The 21,123-nt window shown below is 51.8% G+C and overlaps 3 protein-coding genes across 4 annotated transcripts; 1 reads left to right on the forward strand and 2 right to left on the reverse strand.

Annotated features, from left to right (window-relative positions):
* Positions 1-705: 705 nt before the first annotated feature.
* ndufb2 (NADH:ubiquinone oxidoreductase subunit B2) lies at positions 706-1,505 on the forward strand. Its single transcript, XM_037243507.1, has 4 exons — positions 706-923; positions 1,065-1,209; positions 1,291-1,366; positions 1,437-1,505. Exons 1-3 carry the CDS (start codon positions 838-840, stop codon positions 1,363-1,365), a joined length of 306 nt encoding a protein of 101 aa, XP_037099402.1. The 5' UTR covers positions 706-837; the 3' UTR covers position 1,366; positions 1,437-1,505.
* A 30-nt stretch (positions 1,506-1,535) lies between these two features.
* kdm7aa (lysine (K)-specific demethylase 7Aa) lies at positions 1,536-9,681 on the reverse strand. Of its 2 annotated transcripts, none has more exons than XM_037243292.1 (18): positions 9,477-9,681; positions 6,816-6,901; positions 6,613-6,730; positions 6,395-6,555; positions 5,617-5,758; positions 5,349-5,535; positions 5,113-5,275; positions 4,952-5,039; positions 4,779-4,885; positions 4,614-4,705; positions 4,442-4,528; positions 4,118-4,357; positions 3,912-4,036; positions 3,712-3,839; positions 3,532-3,626; positions 3,334-3,446; positions 2,933-3,267; positions 1,536-2,859 (listed from the first exon to the last, which is right to left on the reverse strand). In XM_037243292.1, exons 1-18 carry the CDS (start codon positions 9,572-9,574, stop codon positions 2,771-2,773), a joined length of 2,454 nt encoding a protein of 817 aa, XP_037099187.1. In that variant the 5' UTR covers positions 9,575-9,681; the 3' UTR covers positions 1,536-2,770. The 2 variants fall into 2 exon arrangements, with proteins under 2 accessions (XP_037099187.1, XP_037099186.1); XM_037243291.1 differs by having other exon boundaries at positions 4,100-4,357; positions 9,477-9,679.
* A 474-nt stretch (positions 9,682-10,155) lies between these two features.
* On the reverse strand, positions 10,156-19,845 carry si:dkey-97m3.1 (fatty acyl-CoA reductase 1). Its single transcript, XM_037243375.1, has 12 exons — positions 19,678-19,845; positions 16,559-16,807; positions 14,809-14,984; positions 14,548-14,727; positions 14,307-14,484; positions 13,449-13,493; positions 13,256-13,374; positions 13,111-13,178; positions 12,242-12,413; positions 12,043-12,172; positions 11,831-11,958; positions 10,156-11,697 (listed from the first exon to the last, which is right to left on the reverse strand). The coding sequence occupies exons 1-12, from the start codon at positions 19,684-19,686 to the stop codon at positions 11,535-11,537; spliced, it is 1,617 nt and encodes a 538-aa protein (XP_037099270.1). The 5' UTR covers positions 19,687-19,845; the 3' UTR covers positions 10,156-11,534.
* Positions 19,846-21,123: the final 1,278 nt, after the last annotated feature.

Consider the following 21,123-nt stretch of genomic DNA (forward strand, 5'->3'; position numbering starts at 1 on the left):
AGAGGGGCGCAGCCGGAGAGCCATCTCGGCGCCATTAGCCTCCAATGTCGCAGCGACGGACATCTACAAGAAACCCTTTCATTTTTTGCTTTTGGGGAAATCAGACGACGGCGCTACGTCATATTCGATTGTAGCAGGACTCGGATTAGCCGTATCGAGCGTCTGATAAGGATATTTGGCTTATTCTTTTAACTCGAGTCCCGCCGTCGACGAGAAACAAGATGGCGCCCACATCAAGTTTGAGTGCGGAGCTCATGCACGGCTGGGCGGAGGCGCGGGCATGCGCACTGACGACCTGCTTCTGGCTCTTATTTCCTGTTTAGTGTTTGTGCAAAGACAAACATTCGTGATAACTATTACATTACTTTTCCACGCTAATTAGGAGATTTTGAAGCCCCACTTTGCCGTTTACTCTTCAGTTGAAGAGCACAGTTGAAATTGGGGATTTTGGTGTAAATACACAAAACATCAAAGCTTTGGATGACGTCAAACGGACAAAGAACTGCAGTTCCTCATGCATTTCAAGTTAATATAAACAGGACACATGTAGAAAGTCCCCAGCACGTCATAAACATTTGCCCTGTGATCCCATCTAGTGGACAAAAACATGGTTGTCGTGTGGGATGTTTGGCATTACGTTCGCTAGAGGGCGCAGAGGGTTAATAAAAACGCTTTTCTCATTCAGCCAATCAGCGCTTGCAGTATACGCGATCTCGTATTGTCCAATCAGCGGCGTTGACGTTGGAGTACCCGTCTGTTGTCTCAGGAAGGTGACACCTAGACGAAATCCTGCTTTATTATTCATTTTATATCACTTAAAAGCTTTTCATTGCCGCCATGTCTTCCTTTGGGAAGATGTTGGGCGTCCTCCGGGGTGGTACTCGGCTCATTAGACGCGCCCCCCAAAGGATAATGACAAGAAAGTAAGTTCGTCGCTAACCTCTCTAATGCTAGCATGCTAACGAGTAGCTTAAGGCAGACAAATCGCGCGATATCACCTTAAATATCGTGCACCGTTCATATGCGCTAGTTCAAGGGCTTACCTGTGTGTGTTGACATTGTAGGGCGAGCGGTGGACCGCACATAGCACCGCAGTATAGGCAATATCCTCAACTCACCAAAAAGCAGAAATTCGAATCGGAGCTGCTCAGCGGCGCCATGTGGTTCTGGATCCTCTGGCACTGTTGGCACGACCCCGATGCAGTCCTGGTAAGAGAGACTTAGAGCCATCCTCACCTGCCCCCTTGGGACTGTGATAAGTATGGTCATGTGCACACCTGCCTGCTTTAGGGTCATTTCCCTTGGCCTGATGCTTCCCAATGGACCGATGAGGAGCTTGGAATTCCAGCTGATGACGAGGAATAAGGTGATTTAGCACTCATTCACAAGATGTATTCAGCAATGAATTGATTTGACCTTGTTTTGCTTCTTTGTAGATCATCCAGTGTGACCTCAAGGATTCCCTGAAACTTGTCATTGTACATACAATAAATCTTCTAAGTTAACATGTTGTCATGCGTCATCAATTATGAGCCTTTTCACTTTCCTCATTTTATTTACACACTTTTTTGAAACGCAGAAACAAAAATGCATCAACAGTGTCTGAGCTTGCCAGTGTTTGTATCATGTTGTTCAGAATGTAAGCAATTGGGGAGACCAACACACTTGAACACAAATGCAAAAGAGAGGGGAACAAAAAAGAAAAAAAAAAGACGGGATGGGAAGGAAAGTGGCAGCGGAGGCTACGTGAGCAACTGCAAATACGAGTGATGACAGTCACTCGTGAGTCGTGTGCACGTCAACCTGAGCAGAGCTTAAAGCTACTTGGCATCTTTTTCGGATGACTCCATAACACTGAGCAGTGTGTTTTGAAAGCGGGCAACGAGCAGGAAGCTAAAACAACAGGAGAAGGTGAAAACATCTGCATCTGTGACGTGGCTGGTGCTTTTATCAAAGGTTCTGTTCATGGCATCATTCCCTGAGAGTCAACAACTGCAAAATTCTGCACTATTTTCAGCTCCTCGCAACCTCCCGGCACCACAGTGGCTCAGAATACTAAGTGGCACGAGTGGATTGAGGATGAAAAGTAAAAAAGGGGAGGGGGGGGGGGGGGACCCGTTCTAGTCGCACACAGCCAAGGAAACCACCAAGGACAAAATAAAAACACCAGCTACGGAGAGAAGAATTAACAATTAGTAAATCAGTTGACAGGCACACCAATGCAAACACACCACATTTACAGAAAAACAAACAAAGGACGTCCAAAATATAATAAAATTGTATCTCTTCGTTAATAAATACACCAAAATAACAAAAGAAAATCTCAGATAAAAGGAGAAATAAATTAAGCAGAATATCCATGAGTTTGGGGGTAAAGATTCCTATTCAAACCAACAGGGGGCAGCAATAAACGTGTAGAAAAAGCAAAGAAAATTGGAAAAAGGTGGGAAAAAAAAGCTGCCACCCTTTAAGTCTTTATTGCTGGTGAGTCTTAGAAAGCATGAGCACCATTTTTGAAATCTGCCGCTCCCCAAAAAAAGCAAGACTATGCATCAAAAGTTGTTTGGTAAACCTCATTGTCGTTCTCCATTTTAATGCCCGCACTCGCTCCCTTCCTCCATTTTGTTTCATCGTTAGTGTGCTTGTAGTGTGAAGTGGCGCATGACCCCTTTTGTCCGTCCGTCCTCTTTACGTCGTCTCATTTCCAAAAAGCACAAGAGTGTCCGAATATTAATAAAAATAAAAAGCGTCTTGTTTTCTTTCCTTTTCCTCAGACAAAAACACGACTGTGTCTGTTAATTTTCAAAATCTTGCCCAGTCTCTGCTTGGCGGTGGCCATGCCTTTTTTGGGACGCTTGCCTGAGCAAAAAAAAAAAAAAAATTAAAGGTTATAGGTTAAATAAAAGGCATGAATATAAATCGATAGTCAAACCTTTTGTGGCTTGATTGCTGATGGGCGGGGGGTTGGGGGCGTGTCTCTTGGAGGGGTGCAGGGGCGGCGACATGTCGGGGTCACAGTACTGGTAGTCGTGCTCCGGGCTGGTCAGGCCCTGATTGTCCCAGGCCTCGCTGCTGTTGCCTTGGCTGTCCATGGGACTGGCGTCCCCCTGCTGGTGGGGCGCCGGGCCCCGCTGCTCCGCAGGACCGGAGGACCACCAGGGCTCTGGAGGCGACGACGCCTTCTCCGGCATGGCGGGGCACAGCAGGCCGGCCATGGACAACATCCCCTGAATGGCTTCTTCCGTGCTGGGTGAGGTAGGGCGTTCTCTGCGGGGGTCACCCAAAAACATTGACACCCAAATTCGATCATCCTTTCCCGTGTGGGCTTCTTACCGTTTGAGTGGCTTCCGGCGAGACGGGTCCAGCTCGATGGTGTGTCCTTTCTGCCTTTGCTCCTCTTCCTCAGAATCCTCGTCGGAAGAGGACGAGAGCGGAGACACTTTGCGCTTTGGACGCAGAAGACATCGAAATGAGCCTTCCGCTGTCGTGGCTTTTTCCAGACAATGTATGAAAGTAAATGGTGGACGGTACCTGCGTGGGGGCATCGCTGTCCGAATCGTCGTCTGACGATGACGAGTGTCCCGATGCTTCTTCCCTGAGTTCGGTCTTCACTCTCTCCACACTCGCTGCGGCACCCAAAACAACAACAACAACAAAGTGTCAAAACGCGAATGCAAAATCATAGACAAACACGAGACGGTGATTCAGCACCAATGATTTTGTGAGCGTCGGCGTGCGGCCATCGATTCATCCGCTCTGACTTGACGTCGGTGCTCTTGTTGACGGCGGTGTCGGCGGACTCCGTTTTGATCGGGCACGCCATCGGCCGCCTCATATCCCTGAAATTGAAATTCTCGGTGAATCGGAATCAACCTCACTTCGACCCGATTTGAATGTCAAAGTCTTCTGACCGAATGATCCTGCCGTTGACCAGCATGAGTCTGAGGTGGTTCTCCTCCAGGGACTCGGCGGCGGCGGCCGAAGCCGTCGAGGCCTTGTTGAGCTTCCCACGAACTTTGGCGCAGAACGCCGGATCCTGCCCGACGCACATGACAGGTCAGGGCTGCCCTAAGACATCGTGGGAGAAGAAAAAACTCACATGCTCCAGGGGGCCCACCTCCAGCCTCCTCAGCACCTCCCTGGTGTGTCTCTCCAGGATGTCCAGGTTGGAGGACGTCCGGGTCGCCTGCCGCTGCTGCTGCTCCTGCAGGCGGCGGGCGGCGCGCCTGGCTTGCCGCGCTTGGCACAGACGCTCCAGGGTGGTGCGAGTGGACGGGCAGCCGTTGGATCCTCCGCAGACGCTTCCCTGAGATTTGAGCGGCTTGACGCCCGCGCCTCCCCCGTTGCTCGGATCCTCCTGAGGAGCCAGACGTCACCTTCTCGGTTAACCTCAAGTCCCTCTCGGCAGAGGGGAAAGAATGCCTATTGTTCGATTGTCAACCTCCAGGTGTCGGATTTCCTTGGTGAGCTCCTTGATGAGATGATGCGGCTTGATGTTGTCGGGGACCTCGCTGTTGGGCTGAGTCACCTGGCGATGAGGTCAAGGCGGCAAAAGATGAGAAGAGAAAAAAAAAAGACGGGCTACGGAGGAAGGCGGTGTGTCGAGAACTCACCTCTCTCTTCAACCAGGTCTTGAGTGCACAGATTAAGGCCTTCACGCCCTCCGTTAGGTACGTCGGAGGTGGACACGCGTCTTCTCGGAGCTCTGACAAAGAAAAACGTCTGTGTTCAAGGGCTTTTCATGGCTCAAATATCATTTTACAAACATCCAAATTCACCTTTGAGCGTTTCCAGAAGATTCTTGGCCACATACCAACAGATGGCCTCAAAGTAGGGAAACTTGAAGAGGTCCGGCGTTTTCAGACGACGCTCCATTTCGTAACACCTGGCCGATAAAAGGCATCAGGAAGGAAGGAAGGAAAAGCGCTTTTCCAGCCGGATGTGTTCGCACCTGAGCTGCATGCCAATGTTGAGGTTGTGCAGGAAGTTGCCGCCAAACGCCATGCAATCCTGAGACGTCAGGACAGCGTGGATCCAGCCTGCAGGGGGCGCCACAGCATTACTCAACAGCTCTCCAAACAAACAAATCCCACGGGTGAGTACAATTTGTACCTGTGGGGATGAGGAGCGTGGTTCCCTGCGACACCACGCACTTGTAGCACTTATCCACTTTGTCCCCGAAGAAGACCTCGCTCTGATTGGGCGAGGAGCTCCAGGCCTCGTACAGCGCCAGGTTGGCGGGCGTGGGCCTGATCAGGTAGAAGATCTTCTCGCCCTGAAGGAGATCGAACACCGCAAGGTTTACGTCTCTGGTCGGTATGGTGTCTGGAGACTTGTGTCCCACGTACCCAGAGGACGTGGTACCACACGGAGGTGCCGCCAAAGTCGATGTGGAAGTCCGTGTAGCTGTCCTTGACGCCCATCAGGCAGTACTTCTGCACAAAGGGCTTGGGGAAGAACGAGTCATCTGGCCAGTAGTTCTCCACCCAGGACATCTTCTGAGCGACGTCGGGCACCTCCACCAGCTTGGACATCCTCCAAAGAGACAAAAAACATCATTGGAATTGGAATGAGGAATGGACGCCGCCGCCGCCGCTTTGGGGACTCGGCGCTCACTTGGTGTCGGAGAACTCCAGGCTGATGAGGTTGAGCACTTTGGGCCGGTGCGGGCCGGTGAAATACTTGATGAACTGGCTGAGCTTCATCTTGGTGTCGGCCTGCCGCGCCACGTCGATCACGTCGATCACTTTGTCGCCGCCTGCGGTCGACACGAGATGCGCAACTGACACATTGATTTGCCCGGCATGTGATGACGGCGGCCATCTTTGACGCCCTCAAGGCGAAATAAACGCAAGCCAAAAACAGCAGATAAACATCTGTGACGCAACAAATCACAGCGAGCCGACACGTCTGGTTCTGCAGCTGCTTGTTCAACTTTCCCTGTGAGTGAGCACACACCTTTTATTACCCTGCCACACTCAGCAAGTACACACCCACATACACACACGTGCAGTCCAGCTGGCCTGCATCTGATGACAGACGACAGCTGGAATGCCAAAAAGTGCCTGAAAAAAGTCCGGCCTAAAAACCTCTTCAAAGACCAACGCCACATCACAGAAAATATACATTTGGAAAAACAGTGTACGATCGGATGATCCCTCTTATTTGCATTAAACAAATCCATCTCAACTAATAAACTTATGGACATTATAAACAAACCCTTCAGCCGTCCGTCACTTTGGGTAGGACTTCAGTGGATGACAATTCAACAAAAACTAGCTGTCATACTTCCTGTTTTGCATTTCTCAAACGCCACCATCTAGTGCTCGGTGGTAGAATTACACCTAATACAAAGACGAGTGAGACTAACAGAGGAGACGTGACGACGCCTTACCCACGTACTGCTCCACGTCTCGCACACCGAAGGTGGGCGGCGGCAGCTTGAGGCCCAGGCCCTCCATCTCAGTGACGGCGATGGGGTGGCGGAAGCCCGAGCGCTCCAGGTACTTGGGCGTCACCTGCTGGCCGCGCATGCGCATCACCACCTCCTCGCAGCTGCGGCGACAGCAAAGGTTATTCCCGGCGTGGCTCCTCCGATTGCGGGCCGCCTACCTGGGGAAGGTCCTGCTCTGCAGCTCCTTGACAAAGACGGGCGTGCCGGCTTGCACCGGCCTGCCTCCGTCGTTGGGCTCCGTGTAATCGTGGCGGTGCCAGTTGTTCCGTCTTTTCACTGGGGAACCCCGCCCAACCGCAAAAAGACACATTCACGCCAATGTCCTTCAACGACGACGATGGCGAGAAGCGGCGAGACTCACTCAGGGAGGGTCCGTGCAGGACGTCACAGTTGGGACAGTGGTAAACGTCGATATCAGCAGCATGGTGCTCCTCCACGTGCACGCAGCTGCAAACAAAACAAATGCGCAACGGGCAGCTCGCTCGCTCATCAATAGGAAGCAGCAAACTTTTTATTTATTTTTTTGCAACTAGATTAGACTGTCCCCGCCCGTTTGACCTCAAATGGCTTCGGGCTGCCTGTTGCAAATAGCTGCTTGCTCCCGCTTGCCTCTTTCTTTCCATCACTTAGCAGCTCAGCCCGCAGGCGTTTTCATCGACGCAATCCAAGATCGAGAGCGCCTCCGGTGGCGGGAAGCGGAGGGGAACGGACGGCAGGCGGCGTGAGGACCTGTCCCGAAATGACTCGCGCTGAGGACGGCCGCGTTTTGCTGTGCAGCACGGGACTTGGCGTACGGGGCTCATGATTCCACCATGTGCTCGCTGCGAGGAAAGCATGACTCACACGGCCTCCCCCCCTCCCTCAGTGTTTGCCAGCGAGCGACCTCGACTGACTTTTCCACCACGGCGGGAAAGCATCACCCACGCCGGGAGGGAAAATTGGGCTGGGGAAGTGAGGGGGCGCAAGTATTTCCTGCCTCCCACCAGATGAGGCAACCACGACAACACGTTGCATCGCTCGCCACGCCGACGTCATCCAATAGGACGCGCACTTTGTTGACACCAATGACTACTTTCCTATTAGCCTGGGGATTGGTGGCATAACTGTGAATCTGTCTTCATGGACAACGGACATCTTTGCAATTGCCGCGCCTTAGTCAGCAGAAGGCTTCTTCCTTCCGAGCGCTTAGCTTGGACCGCATCCACTTCCCGTCATCGGGGGCCCCCCTTCCCGTTCATTAGCCGGCGCGGTGAGAAGGCTTCATTGTCCTCGGCGGACGACAAAAGGCCGGAGGCGGGCACGGCCATTATTTTAAGCTCTAAACAAGCACGGTGGCGCCCACATGAGGGGGAGCCTCGTGTGACCTCCGGGCGCCGCTTCACGCCGTCCGCCTCCCCTGCTAATGAGTGTAAACATAGCAGCTACCTGGCCGGCATTGGAATGGATGATGGCTCAACATCCGTCCACTTAGTGTAAACACTCAAAAGCTTCCCTGCGCGGACCATCCGTCTTCCTTTAGTGCGGCCGCACACGCTGGCCACGACATTGACGGATCGCTCGGTGAACTTGGCTCCATGTCAGGGCCATCAATCACCACCACTCACACCTCCGTCCCGTTCCATCGTCACGCCCCCCCCCCAAATTAGCTGACACCACTTGCGGAACGGCTTAAGCGCAAGACAAATTTTGGTTCTTCTGTCACGGTCTGAACCAAAAGACATTTTTGGCCCACACTCGCTGTTTGTGCAGCTTCAATTTCTCTTGGCAGCTCTCTTCATGCCATGACGCAATCACTTCCGTCAATTCAAAGAAAGCGCTTTGTTGTTTTCCAAAAGTGTTGCCGTGGCGATGCCGCCCCCCTCCGCGTACACCGAGCCAATGGGCACCATAGCAGATCATGACAGTGGCGTGTGACGCCATTCTTTTTGCCGCACGACCAGATTAGGTGACCTCGACACCTGAGACAAAACTTTACAGGCTTGATCCACTGAACTTGATAGTACGCACACACGCAAGATAAAAGTTGTGCAACGATGACTCATGGGAAGCACTGATACCAACGCAGGCACTCGACGTGACTAATACGCGTGGAAGCAGAAGTTGCCCGACAAAAGGATGACTCAAAATGCTGGCGAATGCTAAATATCATAAAGAGGAAGATGGAGACGAATATTTCACACTCATGCAGCGTTTTAATGTTTATATTTGACAGAAAGTGGCTATTTTATTCATTCAAAACAGCGAGGCCCAAAGATTTACACAAATGTGACAACTGATGTTGACGAGGCTGTTCAGTTCCAATATTGGCCGCTAGGGGCCCCCTCGGCCATGTGCCCTTAATAAGGGGGATTTAAATGTCTCAAGCTGTCAATCAAAAGCGCCACCATAAAAACAAGGTCGGTCGTTGTTCTCTCAAGTGGCCTTGCAAGTCAAACGAGCCCGTTTGTTCCCAAAATGCGCTTCAAAACAATTGTGCGAGCGAGCGAGCGAGCGAGCCACGTTTAACAATGGAGGAAGTTGCTCGAGGAGCGTGCCAATGTAAATAGCTTTTAAAGTGCGCCGACATTACCTCGAATAACCCGACTCAGACAGTGAGCCGTTGACATCAAATAAACAGAAAAGGGAGAACACGAAGCCATTGCTTTTGAACGCAAACAAGCCGCCTTTGTAGATGACGCCGAGCGTGACTGACAACAGCGCGACGACCCAAATTGGAGAATCAAACTACTTGTCTCGAAGACGTCTTTTGTCTTAAAGCTTATGCAAGGACGAGATTACAAACAGCACGCAATGTCGTTCGAGTTGTGCCCCAATACGACAACATCCACCGCGGTTTCAAGGAAAAACCCAGTCCACTTTCTTCAGTCAACTCGCGTCAATAGACGATTTAAAGCCCCCGAAAGCTAAGCTAACTTAGCCACCGGTCCGCCGCACGCAGAACCGTCGCCTTTTCCGGACAAACCCGGCGTGTTTGTCTCCTCAAACGGAGCTCGGCCGCGGGAGAACACATTGGCCGACGTACCTGCCGTGGAACCAGTCCTTGCAGATGTCGCACTCGATCATAAACCGGCTCACGTCGTAAGGCTGCCGGCAGACACAGTACAGCGGGGTCGCCGCCATCTTGCTACTGTCCCCAAAACAACGCAGGAATGATTGCGGGGCGGAGAGTCAAGTCCGGTGGCCGGAAATTGCCGAAGTGCAGCCGGGCGAAGCCGAAGCGAAGCCGGAGGAAAGCCCTGCTGTGACGACATAAAGAGATACTTTGAACTCAGAGAAAAGACGACGTGATGGCGATATGATCACAAACGTGTATTAAAGGCTACTTCACAACATAAAAGGGATTGACGTACAAAAAAAAAAATCATGGAAACGTAAATGTGCGATATAATACTTAACGGAAGGACAACACGTGTCTTCCCAGCTCGCTTTGCGCATTAGATTTCATTCACTACATCGTCACTGATGTGATTTCGGCGTAGGAGTAGCGCCATCTCGTGGCCAAGGTACGTAAACGCTACACGTCCAACGGTGACGTCACGACGCGATCCAAAAACAGTCAACTCGGCTAATGTCACTACATAATGAAGGATAAACAAAATTTATTGACAAAACGCTTTATCATTGATTTAACATTTGTTTTAAATATAGAGATACATAAAAATATGTCGTGGGACGAACAGTAGTAGTAAAAATGTTGAGCGTTTGTACAAAGTGTAATTTAATGCAAAATTAAAATGTATTTTTTTTTGTCTTTGAAAAAACAGACATGAAACAAGGCAATCTGCCGGTACAAAAGTGGACGGCACATATGCGCACTCTCTCGTCTGGTTTATTTCACACTTAATGAAGCATGGAACAACAGACGCTGGTGAATATGACATCTGATGGCGTCACGTTTGTGGTCGCTGTCGTCAGTTAACAGTACTTTGGCCTTCAGTGCTAATCCGACCACATTTTGGCTCGTAATCCTCTTTGGGAAATCAAGAGGTCGCTCACATCACAAAACAGAAACACACTTTGCATAAATGTTTACTTTTGTCCCTTTTTCCGCTGCCTAACTCCAAATGGCTCGTCGCTTTTGTGCGTCAAGAGTCAACAACACTGTTTCGTAAGACATGTTGAGAATACTTCCCAAATAATTTTTGGTATTTTTATAAGAATAACTATTTACACATCTTTCAAATTAAGAACACGTACGAAGGAAAAACTCAATTTTGAACTAAACCGGTCGGTTGAGTTTCAAACATGTTTGAAGGTGTCCCTCATGGATGCGTACTTGGCCCCTTTTGCTTTACTTGAGTGGACGCCTTCTTTTAAAGTGCCCCTCAGTGATGAATACTTTTGTCCCTCAGATTTGTATTAGACCTTCAACTTTCGCCACAAAACCAATGCCCACATTTGTTTTTCTCACAGCAAACCACTTTACAAGCGCGTCATGCCGCAAACCACCCAATACATTTTTTCCCTTCTTCCTTCTCCTTTTACACTAGTGACAGACGCATTAGCGCAATCTATTGTTCATTTCCCTTTAACGCAAATACATTATCGTGTTAAGGAAGCTGATAATGACACTGTGGAACCTTCTGTGTGCTTTTCTCGCAGTTAAGTTGTGGGAAAAGCCAATTTTTTATATATATATAACACCACTGAGGTCGCTAAGCTTTGAGTACAAAGATGAAAAAGTAGTAAACTCAGTGTCAGTACAAAGAGGGCAAATAGGGGTCGTAGACGAACAGTAGGAAAGACGGCAGATGGAGAAAAAAAAAAAAGAAAAGTCATTTTTTTCCGTGCGTCATCTTCCAAAAAAGGCAGTATAATAGAAGACCTGCAGAAATCCAACAAGACTCAGAGGTCCCACAAAAGAAAAAGTTCTTCGACTCGACGCCGAGTTTCAAGTAACAAAAGCAGAAGGCAAGTACGCAGTGGCGGCGAGGGAAAAGGCGCTGCGTTGCATATATTAGGAGAAAGAAAACACTAGAATCAATGACACTTTGTGGGGGCGGGGCGGGGCGAGGCGGGGCGGCTGGACGGACAGGTCGGTTGTTAGGACGCTCGAGGCTGTCCCGGCGAGGGAGCGCCGTCAGTTGGTCAGGGTGCTGGATGCACGGAAGTAGGACAGGAACTTGAAACACAGGCTGACCACAAAGTACCAGATGTTGCGCGCCATCTGCGAGCGAGCGATGAACACCCTCCAGATGAAGACCATCAGCAGCGTGTTGAAGATGTAGCGGATGTTCCGCAATCTGCAAAACAGTCGTGTTGCTCCATAAGTTTACAGACAAATCAATCAAATGTTTTATTGGGCTGAACAATGGCAGGATGCGACCAGCAGAGGGCGCACCTAACTCAAGAGAGCTGTGTTCTCGAGCGACTTACTTCCTCAGGTGCTGCCTGGCGGCGGGAATGTCAGACATGTCCTCGTTCAGGACGTACTTCTTGGTGCCGATGCAATAGTTCTCGATGTACTCGGGCCAGTTGAGCTGGCGCACGTCAAAGTTGAACGTCTGACAAAGCAAACCGGTTTGTCAAGAGCACGGTGAAGGCAATTCCAGGTCAAATGGAAACAGCAGAACTCTGAGACTGACTACCTTGCGGTCCTCCGGGCTCATCTGCGACATCAGCATGCTAATATTCTCAGAGTTCCACTCCCAATCCTGGCTGCTGAAGTACTCCAACAGGCTGATGGCCTTGTGAAGCCGGTTGAAGATGCGCATCATCCTAGATGGGATCACGAGGGACGGGCATCAGATCCATTTCCCGGCCCCTTACAACCCGGAGGCGACTTACTGCGGCTTCTGTCCCGACAGGCGCAGAACCAGATCGTAGATCAGGGCGGGGAACTTGTGGCTGACCAGGATCCAGTACTGGTAGATGAGATAGTTGGAGGTGATGTTGGCGTTGGGTCGGCGAAAGGCCTGCTCCAGGGGGTTCCTCTTGAAGGTCGACATCACGTGATACTCTGAGGAGGGACGCAAAACGCATGAGCGCTTCCCAGCTGCCGGAGGAGCCGCGTGACCGTTACATCACGGCACGCAACGGCCGGCGGGCCTCTGTTGCCACGGCAACCGATCGGGAGATGACCAGATGCGAGAGGACGGCGGACTGGAGGGCCCTCCGACACGCGTGCTAAATCAATGGAACGGGAGACGAGCGTGGAATAGCCACAATGTTAGCTTGCTCTTTCTCCCGTGATGCCGATGATGATGAGGCCTAATCCCGCCAGCGGCCATCTGCTAGCAATTCTCAGCGTGCTCGCTAATCTGACAGGAAGCAGAAAAAGATGACACCCCCCCCCCCCACTATGACACACTGACAGCCGGATATCCTGCCCACACGCCTGCTAATCTGACCGTCTGATGACATGACATCCAATAATACTCTGGTTAGCGTGTCCAAGGTGTGGCCCGTGGGCCTTTTGGTGAGCATCCAGCTCATTGTGGCCAAATAATGCACTTCAGGCTTAAATTTGGTTTCTTTGAGCTCAAACAGCAGACCTCCTCATATTGGCTGTTTGGCATTCACAAATTCACTTATCCGGATTTTCTTTCCCCCGATTGTCTTCTGTGGCCAGCAGGGGGCGCAAGAGGCCCACCTTTGCTTCAATTCCCATTTTCCGAAGCTAAAAGTACAAAGCGCTTGCACTCGACGCAACCTACCGATCTCGCCCCAGTGGAAGGGGTTGATGGCGCCGGTCGTGCAGTTGTACACCAGAGCCGTTTTGGGTCTGCGGACGACGGGGAAGCAAAGAAAGACTGGTTAGGATCATCTTGGCCACGTTGAGGGCGTTGCCGACTGACTGACTTGTGCACGGCTGTGTACCAGCCCGCTGCCAGCGTGAGGTTGATGACCACGTCCACGGGGATGAGGTCGGCCACGGCGTCGTTGTTGGCCCGCATGGTGCGCAGGATGCCCTTGCCGGCCTGGCGGGTAGCGTATGACAACATTCAGGTGTGTGTGTGTGTGTGCGCAGCGTGTCGGAGGGTGTCCTACTTACAGCGATAAAGACGCCGCTCGGCCCGTTGAAGTTGTCGATCCAACCCTGAGGAGAACGCGGGAGCTCAAATCAATGACGCTAACAGAGACGCGTGCGTGTTGCGGCCGTATCGCGTTACGGCCTGCGGCGGCCGCGATTGTCAATTAGAGACCATTAAAAATGCATCGGGCTCGCGTCGCGTCCGATAACGCGCGCGACAGGAAAAGACGCAAGGCCGATGCCAAGGCAAGGCCACGACAACAGATGGATAAGACTTTTTTTTTTTTTATCTCTCTTGCACTGCCGCAGTTCAAAATGACATTTGGCTTCATTATAGAAAGCACCATATAAAAATGTCAGTGCGGGATCATTAAAAAAATTCCACGCGACTCACTCGGGGGTGAGGATTACGAAACGTATTAAATGTAATGCGGAGGGCAACGGCCGTCCAAGTCGACATGTTTTGCTTTGAGCGGCCAATGGGAGGATACGCTGACCTCGTCAAAGGTCAGACTTTGGGAGGATCAAGTTGAAATCGGAGCGATAAGAGAAAGTTAGATTGTGAAGGCCGTGGGCCGATTAGATTGGGACGGCAATTTGGAAGATGATTGGACAAAAAACAAAGTGTTACCCCCACGCCGAGTCCTACCATTTCCAAAACAAGATACGGAAAAGCCGCAAAAAACACAAACGTAATCCTGACGCCAGACGGGCGGGAAAGCCTCGGCGCCGGACGGAGAAGATGTTTGGACGGATGAAAGCAGCTTAAGCGTCTTCTGGAACGGCCCGCGCGTGAACTCGGCCCGCTCCCCTCGCCGGCGGCAATTAAGAGCCGTAATCCTCCGCCACTTGAGCGGAATTACCAGATCGATATCTCACCGGGAAGGGCTCCTGCCAGCTGGCCCCCACGATGGACGGGCGGATGATGCCGATGTTGAGCTCGCCCTGCTCCTGCTGCACCACGTACTCGGCCAGCGCTTTGGTGTAGGTGTACGTGTTGGGCCGGTTGCCGATGAGCCGCGGCGTGATGTCCCGCACGATGCCGTCGTCCAGCCACCTGAAAGTTACCGCCGCAATTAAGACCTACTTCCGGTCAAAGGAAATCTTCATTCCAACTCACTCGAGGGACTCGATGAGCTTGCAAGGCTCGACGGGCGGCGGGTAGACCACCTCGTCGATGTGCTTGCGGTTGCAGTTTGCATAGGCGGTGGAGATGTGGATGAAGGCCTCCAGGTGACACATGCGGCGGGCCAGGCCCAGGAGCTGCTGCGTGCCAATCACATTGAGCTGCACAGCATGTCTGGCGGGCGACAGGAAGTGGTGATCAGGCGGGGCGGGGCGGGGCCTCCCGCTCGCTCACGACGACCCGTCGGCTATTTACTTGAGCGGCTCGTCGAAGCGGATGGTGGCGGCGCAGTGGAAGACGACGTTGACGCAGGCGGCCAGCTTGTCGGCGTCCTCGGGGCTGATGGCCAGGCCCGGCTCCGTCATCTCGCTGCTGACGCCGATGATCTTGCGGTGGAAGTCGGCGTCGTCCTCCCGCACGCGGTCAAACAGCTGCGCAAAACAGCAGATGGCCAAAGGTTTGCATTTGTTCCTCAAACATAAAAGCCACCAACAAATATAGCTCAGCGGAGGCTGCCATTGTCTCGATGGCGTCGAGTGAATAATCGAGACCTGAGTCAGCGCTCGGAATGTACGTCAGTAGCCGGTGCTGGCGCAGGTGAGTCAGCCTCACTTTGTGCGTGCGTGCGTGCGTGCGTCACAGCAAGGAGAGGCCTTTCCAAACTTCAAACTCAAGATGATCGAGTCCATGATGGACGGCGGCTGACGCCAACGGGAATCCAAACTGGTCATTCTGGGTCGGGCGGCATTCCGACACGCGGCGAGGGATTAACTGAACCCTGCGTGCACACAATCCCGCCCCCTGCCTGATAAAGACCTCTATTCTTTGGTGAACACGGAGGGGCGGCCGACGGGGACCGGTCGGATGCTTTCCCGCTGCGGAGAAGGAAAAGGATGCTTCTGAAATGCCGCCGACGGTGAACAGCTGTTTGCGTTCGTGCGCCGCATCCATCCGAGGCCATCGCCTGGAAACGCGGCCGGACCGAGCGGGAGCGGGGAGGGACGTGGTTTTTTTTTTGTTTTTGCACCAAGCGTTATGCAACGCAAACATTACGGCCCTGCGAGCCAGCAGCTGGCACCGAGGAGGCGGGGCGGGTGGCCGTGTCGTCCACAAATGCTTAAAAAACTAAATGTTGCTTTGCGGTTTTCCCTGACAGTTCCTTTGGGCCACTCGTGATGGGTTGTCAACTTCCGCGGCTCGTGTCAAGGGAGTCATTGGCGAGGATGATGGCCGGGGTTACAGGGGTCGCGCGTGTGTGGGGGGGGAAGGGGGAGGGGGGTGCCAGCGCTGCTTCAACGTCGGCCTTTGTGCAAGAGGACGACGCCGTGGGACGCTCGACCGGCTCTTTGGTGCCGGGCGCCGGCAAACAATAGTTCCACACACGCACGCACCCCTGCAGTCACGCGCTCGCCCGCTCAAGGTCAATGCATGACGACGCCTCTGAGGAAGTAGCAAATATTTCTTTACGACCACCGGAGAAATTGCGGCCGTTGCAACGTAACTGCCGTTAAACAACTCATTCCTCATTCAAGTGTCGAAGGCTTATCGCATCCCATCTCACACCCAAATGCTTCCCTCTGACAATACGAGCGCTCAAAGGTCGCCGTCTTGACATGCCCGGCGAGGCGAGCGCGCAGAACGGGTTTTTCCTCTAGCAGCTATTCTGCTTTCTTTTGTTCCTCGCAATCACCGAGCTTGACGGGTGGACCTGGTGAGGGCCCGCCAGCCGGCGGCGGCGGCAAAGCAGAACGCGCTGGGCCACCTCGTCCCGTGTCAATCCTGAGCTTTGATGAGTCACGCTTGGCCGCTCTCTCTGCCCACTCCTCCACTGCCTGACCACCTGGCTGTCCTTGTTCCCCCAGGAACAGATTCTTAAAATAATCATGGTCGCCAAGGCAACATTTGCTAATTAGAAACACATTTTTGACAATGAATGACAAATTGTTGCGGCGACACCAACGCTCAACTTCACGCATCGCGAGCGTTTTGCAAATTTCAACCTCACCTTGCACTTCATCATGTCGTCCACCCTCTGCTGCATGGACTGTCCGGCTTTGGGTCGCACCAGCAGGAAGAGCGCCCGCACGTCCGGGCAGGAGCGCAGCAGCTTCTCCACCAGAACCTTGCCCATGAAGCCCGTGGCCCCCGTGATGAGCACGTTCTTGTCGGCGTAGAATTCGGCCACGGACGTCACCCTCGGTCGGGTCCGGACGTCCGCTTGCTCCCAGATGGGGAACCGGTCTTTGCACTGATCCTGCATGCGGGAGAACATAGGTACGCTTAAAAACAATCAAATATCCCGAGCGCTCGGTCGGGTCCGCGAATCTTGCCGGTGACGCTTTGACTGGAGCTTTATGAGTCGTTTTAAGCGAGGGCGAGGCCTCGTGATGCAAATATCATTTAGCCTGGCGGAACCCGACCCAGATGCGCCGCTCGTCGTCTCCCGGTGACACGCCGTGCTCTCCGGCCCCGCCCCTGCAATTTAATTAGATCATATCCCGCGCACCGGCGGAGAGTAATGGAGCGTGCCACATTATTTGGGCCAACTCGATACAATAAATCGGGCGATGGCGGGCGGCCAGTTCCCTTCGGACCACAAACGCCGCCTCCGAGGCCATCCGGCGGGGTGGGACGCCAGCGCAGCTGCAAATTTGGGTTAATAAGGTGAATGATTCACGAATTCTGTGGCCCGTTTGGACCCGCATGACGAGTCATAGGTGTCGAAACTTCCTGGTTTCGCCGTGTTGACCGTAAAAGATCAAGTGCGTAAGAAGCTCTCGGTTGGCAAGGATATTCTCTGGCAGCGGCGGCGTTGCATTTCTCCGAGGTCGACCTGACATCAGCACGTTTATCGAGTCTTGTTTGGTACGCGGCAGATTCCCGGCAGGTCGGCCCGAATCCCGCCTGGACGTGGGAACCAAATCCTCCCACTGAACTAAACAATGGCGTGCTTGCACACTCGCTTCCTTGTCGCCTGCTGTATTAAATAACAACACCTCTGTGTATGATTTATACTCAGCTGAACCTTGCACACATCAAAGTATAAATCCAAAGTGTCTCAGAACTTCACCACGGATTAGCACCTGACAAGGGAAATGTTACTGCAGTGTCGACAAGCTCCTGGATTAAACGCCTCAAATCTCAGATGGATGCCAGAGGTGCTGTCAGCGAGGAAGACGATTAAAGAATCGGGTTTTCGAGCGGCGACTTAAGTCGTCGAGGCGCCGCCGTCGAGAGTCGGCCTTCTTTCGAGACCTACGATGCCTCGGACCGTCCATTAGCGGATCCGTGCGTGCGGGGACCGCGGCGGCGCTAGACAGATGCACTCGGGCTGATAGCATCACGGGCGGACAAAAGCCGGCCAGAGTGGCGGCCGAGGGGGGGGGAATGGAAGGCTTGCACGATTGCGCTAGTACGCTTGAAAGCAGGCAGGAAGTCGCTTCTATGATGGCGTGGCCCTGCTCTAATCTTACAAGATTACACAGATTAAAAAGAAAAAGGAAACAAAGACATAATCAAATAAAATTCAGATTCTATGTGTCTGTCAACATTCAACTGCCAATCACGAGTTATCAAAGTCAACATGAAGCGTCTCCTGGATGGCAGACATCGTGTCGGAGCGTCGCCCGCCGTCCGACCCGGACCGAGAAATCCACACCGGGACCAAAAGGTCGAGAAGGAGAATCTGACGTTTCATTTCCTGAAAAGGACTTTGTTGTGTCATTCTGATTCACTTTCATGTCTTCTTGCTATCAAGTCAGCAGTTGAAAAATGGGTCAAAGCGACGAAACCCCGTGACAGTGACATTCGCTGTCAGTACCTTTTCAAACGGCCACCTTGGGCTACAAATGTGACTTGGCCAACTTGGCCGAGACTTCGCGTGCTATAATTAGCGGTGTCGCGCGTGTATACATTAGCACGGTTGGAACGAAGGTTCTTGTACTGTACAGAACTGGATGACAGCCAGTGTGAGTGAGTGAGTGATGCTCATTGGTCCCATCAGGCCACTCCATCACTGGGCTGGTGACATGCTATTAACGCCACGCCCTTTTACGCAGGGGTTCAATGTCATGCCACCCGTGTAGCGCCCCTCTCTGGTTATTAAAAGCGCACATGCCGAGACAATGTGGTGGGGGGGAGGCGGCTCAAGGTGAATTTGCTACATGGGAAGAATTCTGCTATTTTACAGTACTATTGCCATTTAGAATGAAAGTCTCCCAAATAAGTACAAAGTAATTCTAATAGCACACATTATATAGGTCACATAATAATATACTGCAAACATAAAAGGCATCACAAGATACATTTTTGAGGAGATTTAAACCAAATCATCATGTTTAAGCATTCATCAAGGCAGACACGGTAAACGACGCACACTTCCGGTTTGTTCAAAGAATACAAGTTGACATTAACTTGAAATGAGAAAAACCACAGGGACGCTTCTCCCCGTATTATTATGTTGATTATTCCTACTTTATTATTGCCAGTCGTAGTTCGAGTCAAAAATAATAATGGATGGATAATAATGGACTAAGCAGCTTTTGAAAGTACGAGTGCGACTTTGACACGTCAGGAAATTGCTTATCATTGGTCCGCTACTTCACTAACAAGCGAAAAGTGGGACTCAATTTGAAGTAAGCTTAAACATTCAAAATAATAATACGTACAATGACTCCAGCGTTAAAAAGAAATACTGTAACCAGAAAACACCACGTTGTTTCATATTGAAGGCCACCATCGTCGCTTCCGGCGTGCGCGGGGCTAACGGAGGCGAGCTAACCGCCGGCTTGCTGACTCTCGCGTCGCCCAACGCCCAGCCATCCAAGGCGGCGTCGGGCGTCGCCACGTCCGCCCCTCTGAAGTAAAGCACTCCAGCCGTTAAAGCCGTCGAAACGACTCGGCATGTTAACAAGTATCGTTCAAACGACATTTGTAGTCGATCTCTCGACTGTTCCTCACTCCCGCCACGCAGCCGACAAAAACCGAAGATGCTCCAGGGTGGGGAGGCGAGCCGAGCCGGAGCGGCTGCGTTCCGCCGCTCGTCGCCTCCCCACACGGCCCTCGAGACTCAACGCTCGAGCCGCCGTTCGCGGCCGAAAATGGGCTGAATAAACGGCTTCTTACCGTAGCCATGAGCGGCGAGCTTGCTTCCGTTCTCTCGCGCCTGTCAAAAGAGGCAGTGCGGTGCGGCAGCTGTGGTCTCTCTGCCTCCTCCCACCGGCCGCCCCCCTCGTCCAACGGATGCTCAAACACCGACTCTGTTGGAGAGAGAGGAAAAAAAAAAAAAGAACGCCTCCGCCCGGCCCCGATGACAAATGTGGTAGCTGAATGAACGGGTACAGTACGTGTCACCCCACCCAGCCCTTGCCTTTCGTCAACCGAATGGCGTTGAAATTTCCGCCGAGCGCTATGTAGGCTACGCACGCACGCGCGCACGCACGCAGGCAGGCAGCCAGACGTTTCTTGGAAGTAACAAAACAATTAATGCATTGTAATTGTTCACGCCGTTGCCCTGAACACCAAATGGATACACGTCAACGATACTCCGCCTCTTTACGGTGCCAGGCAGACATTGATTACATGCCAGAAATTCCAGCAGTATCTTTATCTTCCTGATAGCTACCCAAATACTTTCTTCACATCGTGAGAGTACTTCAACACATTGGATATTCTATTCATAATGATTCGAATCATTTCATTGAAGCCTTCTTTCATTGGAACCTATTTTCCTTTAAATAGAATCGCATTTGTCAATCATGCAGCCACAAGTATGGAGGACACCTAAAAGCTTCCTCCATGGTGACGTGAGCGTCATATAGCAGAACAGGCTGAGCAGCAGCAGCCGTGTCTGTGGAATGTCAAGTATGCATGTATATGCAGGCGTGTATCGAAACGGACCAGACTCCATCACGGTAAGTGACACGCCAACGAGCCTTTTGGGGAGCCCACTGTCACCTCTGCAGATGACGTCTGTGATGCTGTCGGATTTCACACCTATGGCTCAGTGACTGTGAAAAAACTTTGTGCAGATGGCAATCATTATGAAAAGCAGTGAATACATCAAGACAAATAACATGCAAAACTTTGCAAAATAGGAACAGTCATACTTGCGGGATTTCCGCTGCCTCGACGGGTTGTTCCAGGAAAACAAGTCATGCGAGTCAACCTGTCGTGACTTTACAATTGTTGCATCATGCATATAATGAGGATTTGCGGTTTCACAAACGCTTTGTGGACTCTCATTGTCTTTCAGATTGAATGCAACACATTCATTTAACCGCCAACAGGTTCCTGACACTTGGTTCAGTCAAACTGTGCTCATTTCAATGACCACACGATAAGAAAAAGTCTGAACCGAAAAAAAACGGAAGAGGAACTACAGCACGATGACGGTAAACCACACCAGGAGAAAGTGTTACGGACATTGCACAACACAGAGGACGCCTATGAAAAATGAGCATGTGTCTAATAAAAACTAATAACGTGACGAGGAAAGCCAAACGGGTTTAAAAGCAAGACAACAGCGCCCTCCGGTGGACATTCAGGGGAAGACAACAGACATTTTCATTC

This window comes from Syngnathus acus, chromosome 23 (genome assembly GCF_901709675.1).
Source record: "Syngnathus acus chromosome 23, fSynAcu1.2, whole genome shotgun sequence".
Classification (NCBI taxonomy): domain Eukaryota; kingdom Metazoa; phylum Chordata; class Actinopteri; order Syngnathiformes; family Syngnathidae; genus Syngnathus; species Syngnathus acus.

Coding starts and splice junctions, on each gene's coding strand:
- si:dkey-97m3.1 (XM_037243375.1), bottom strand. Junction 13,375..13,448: donor CGAGCGGCGTCTTTATCGCT/GTAAGTAGGACA, acceptor GCTACCCGCCAG/GCCGGCAAGGGCATCCTGCG. Junction 11,959..12,042: donor TGAGCCCGGAGGACCGCAAG/GTAGTCAGTCTC, acceptor TTGCTTTGTCAG/ACGTTCAACTTTGACGTGCG.
- kdm7aa (XM_037243291.1), bottom strand. CDS start 9,574: ATGGCGGCGACCCCGCTGTACTGTGTCTGCCGGCAGCCTTACGACGTG. Junction 5,759..6,394: donor AGACGTGGAGCAGTACGTGG/GTAAGGCGTCGT, acceptor TGTCGACCGCAG/GCGGCGACAAAGTGATCGAC. Junction 2,860..2,932: donor CAGCAATCAAGCCACAAAAG/GTTTGACTATCG, acceptor TTTTTTGCTCAG/GCAAGCGTCCCAAAAAAGGC.
- ndufb2 (XM_037243507.1), top strand. CDS start 838: ATGTCTTCCTTTGGGAAGATGTTGGGCGTCCTCCGGGGTGGTACTCGG. Junction 924..1,064: donor CAAAGGATAATGACAAGAAA/GTAAGTTCGTCG, acceptor TTGACATTGTAG/GGCGAGCGGTGGACCGCACA. Junction 1,210..1,290: donor ACGACCCCGATGCAGTCCTG/GTAAGAGAGACT, acceptor TGCCTGCTTTAG/GGTCATTTCCCTTGGCCTGA.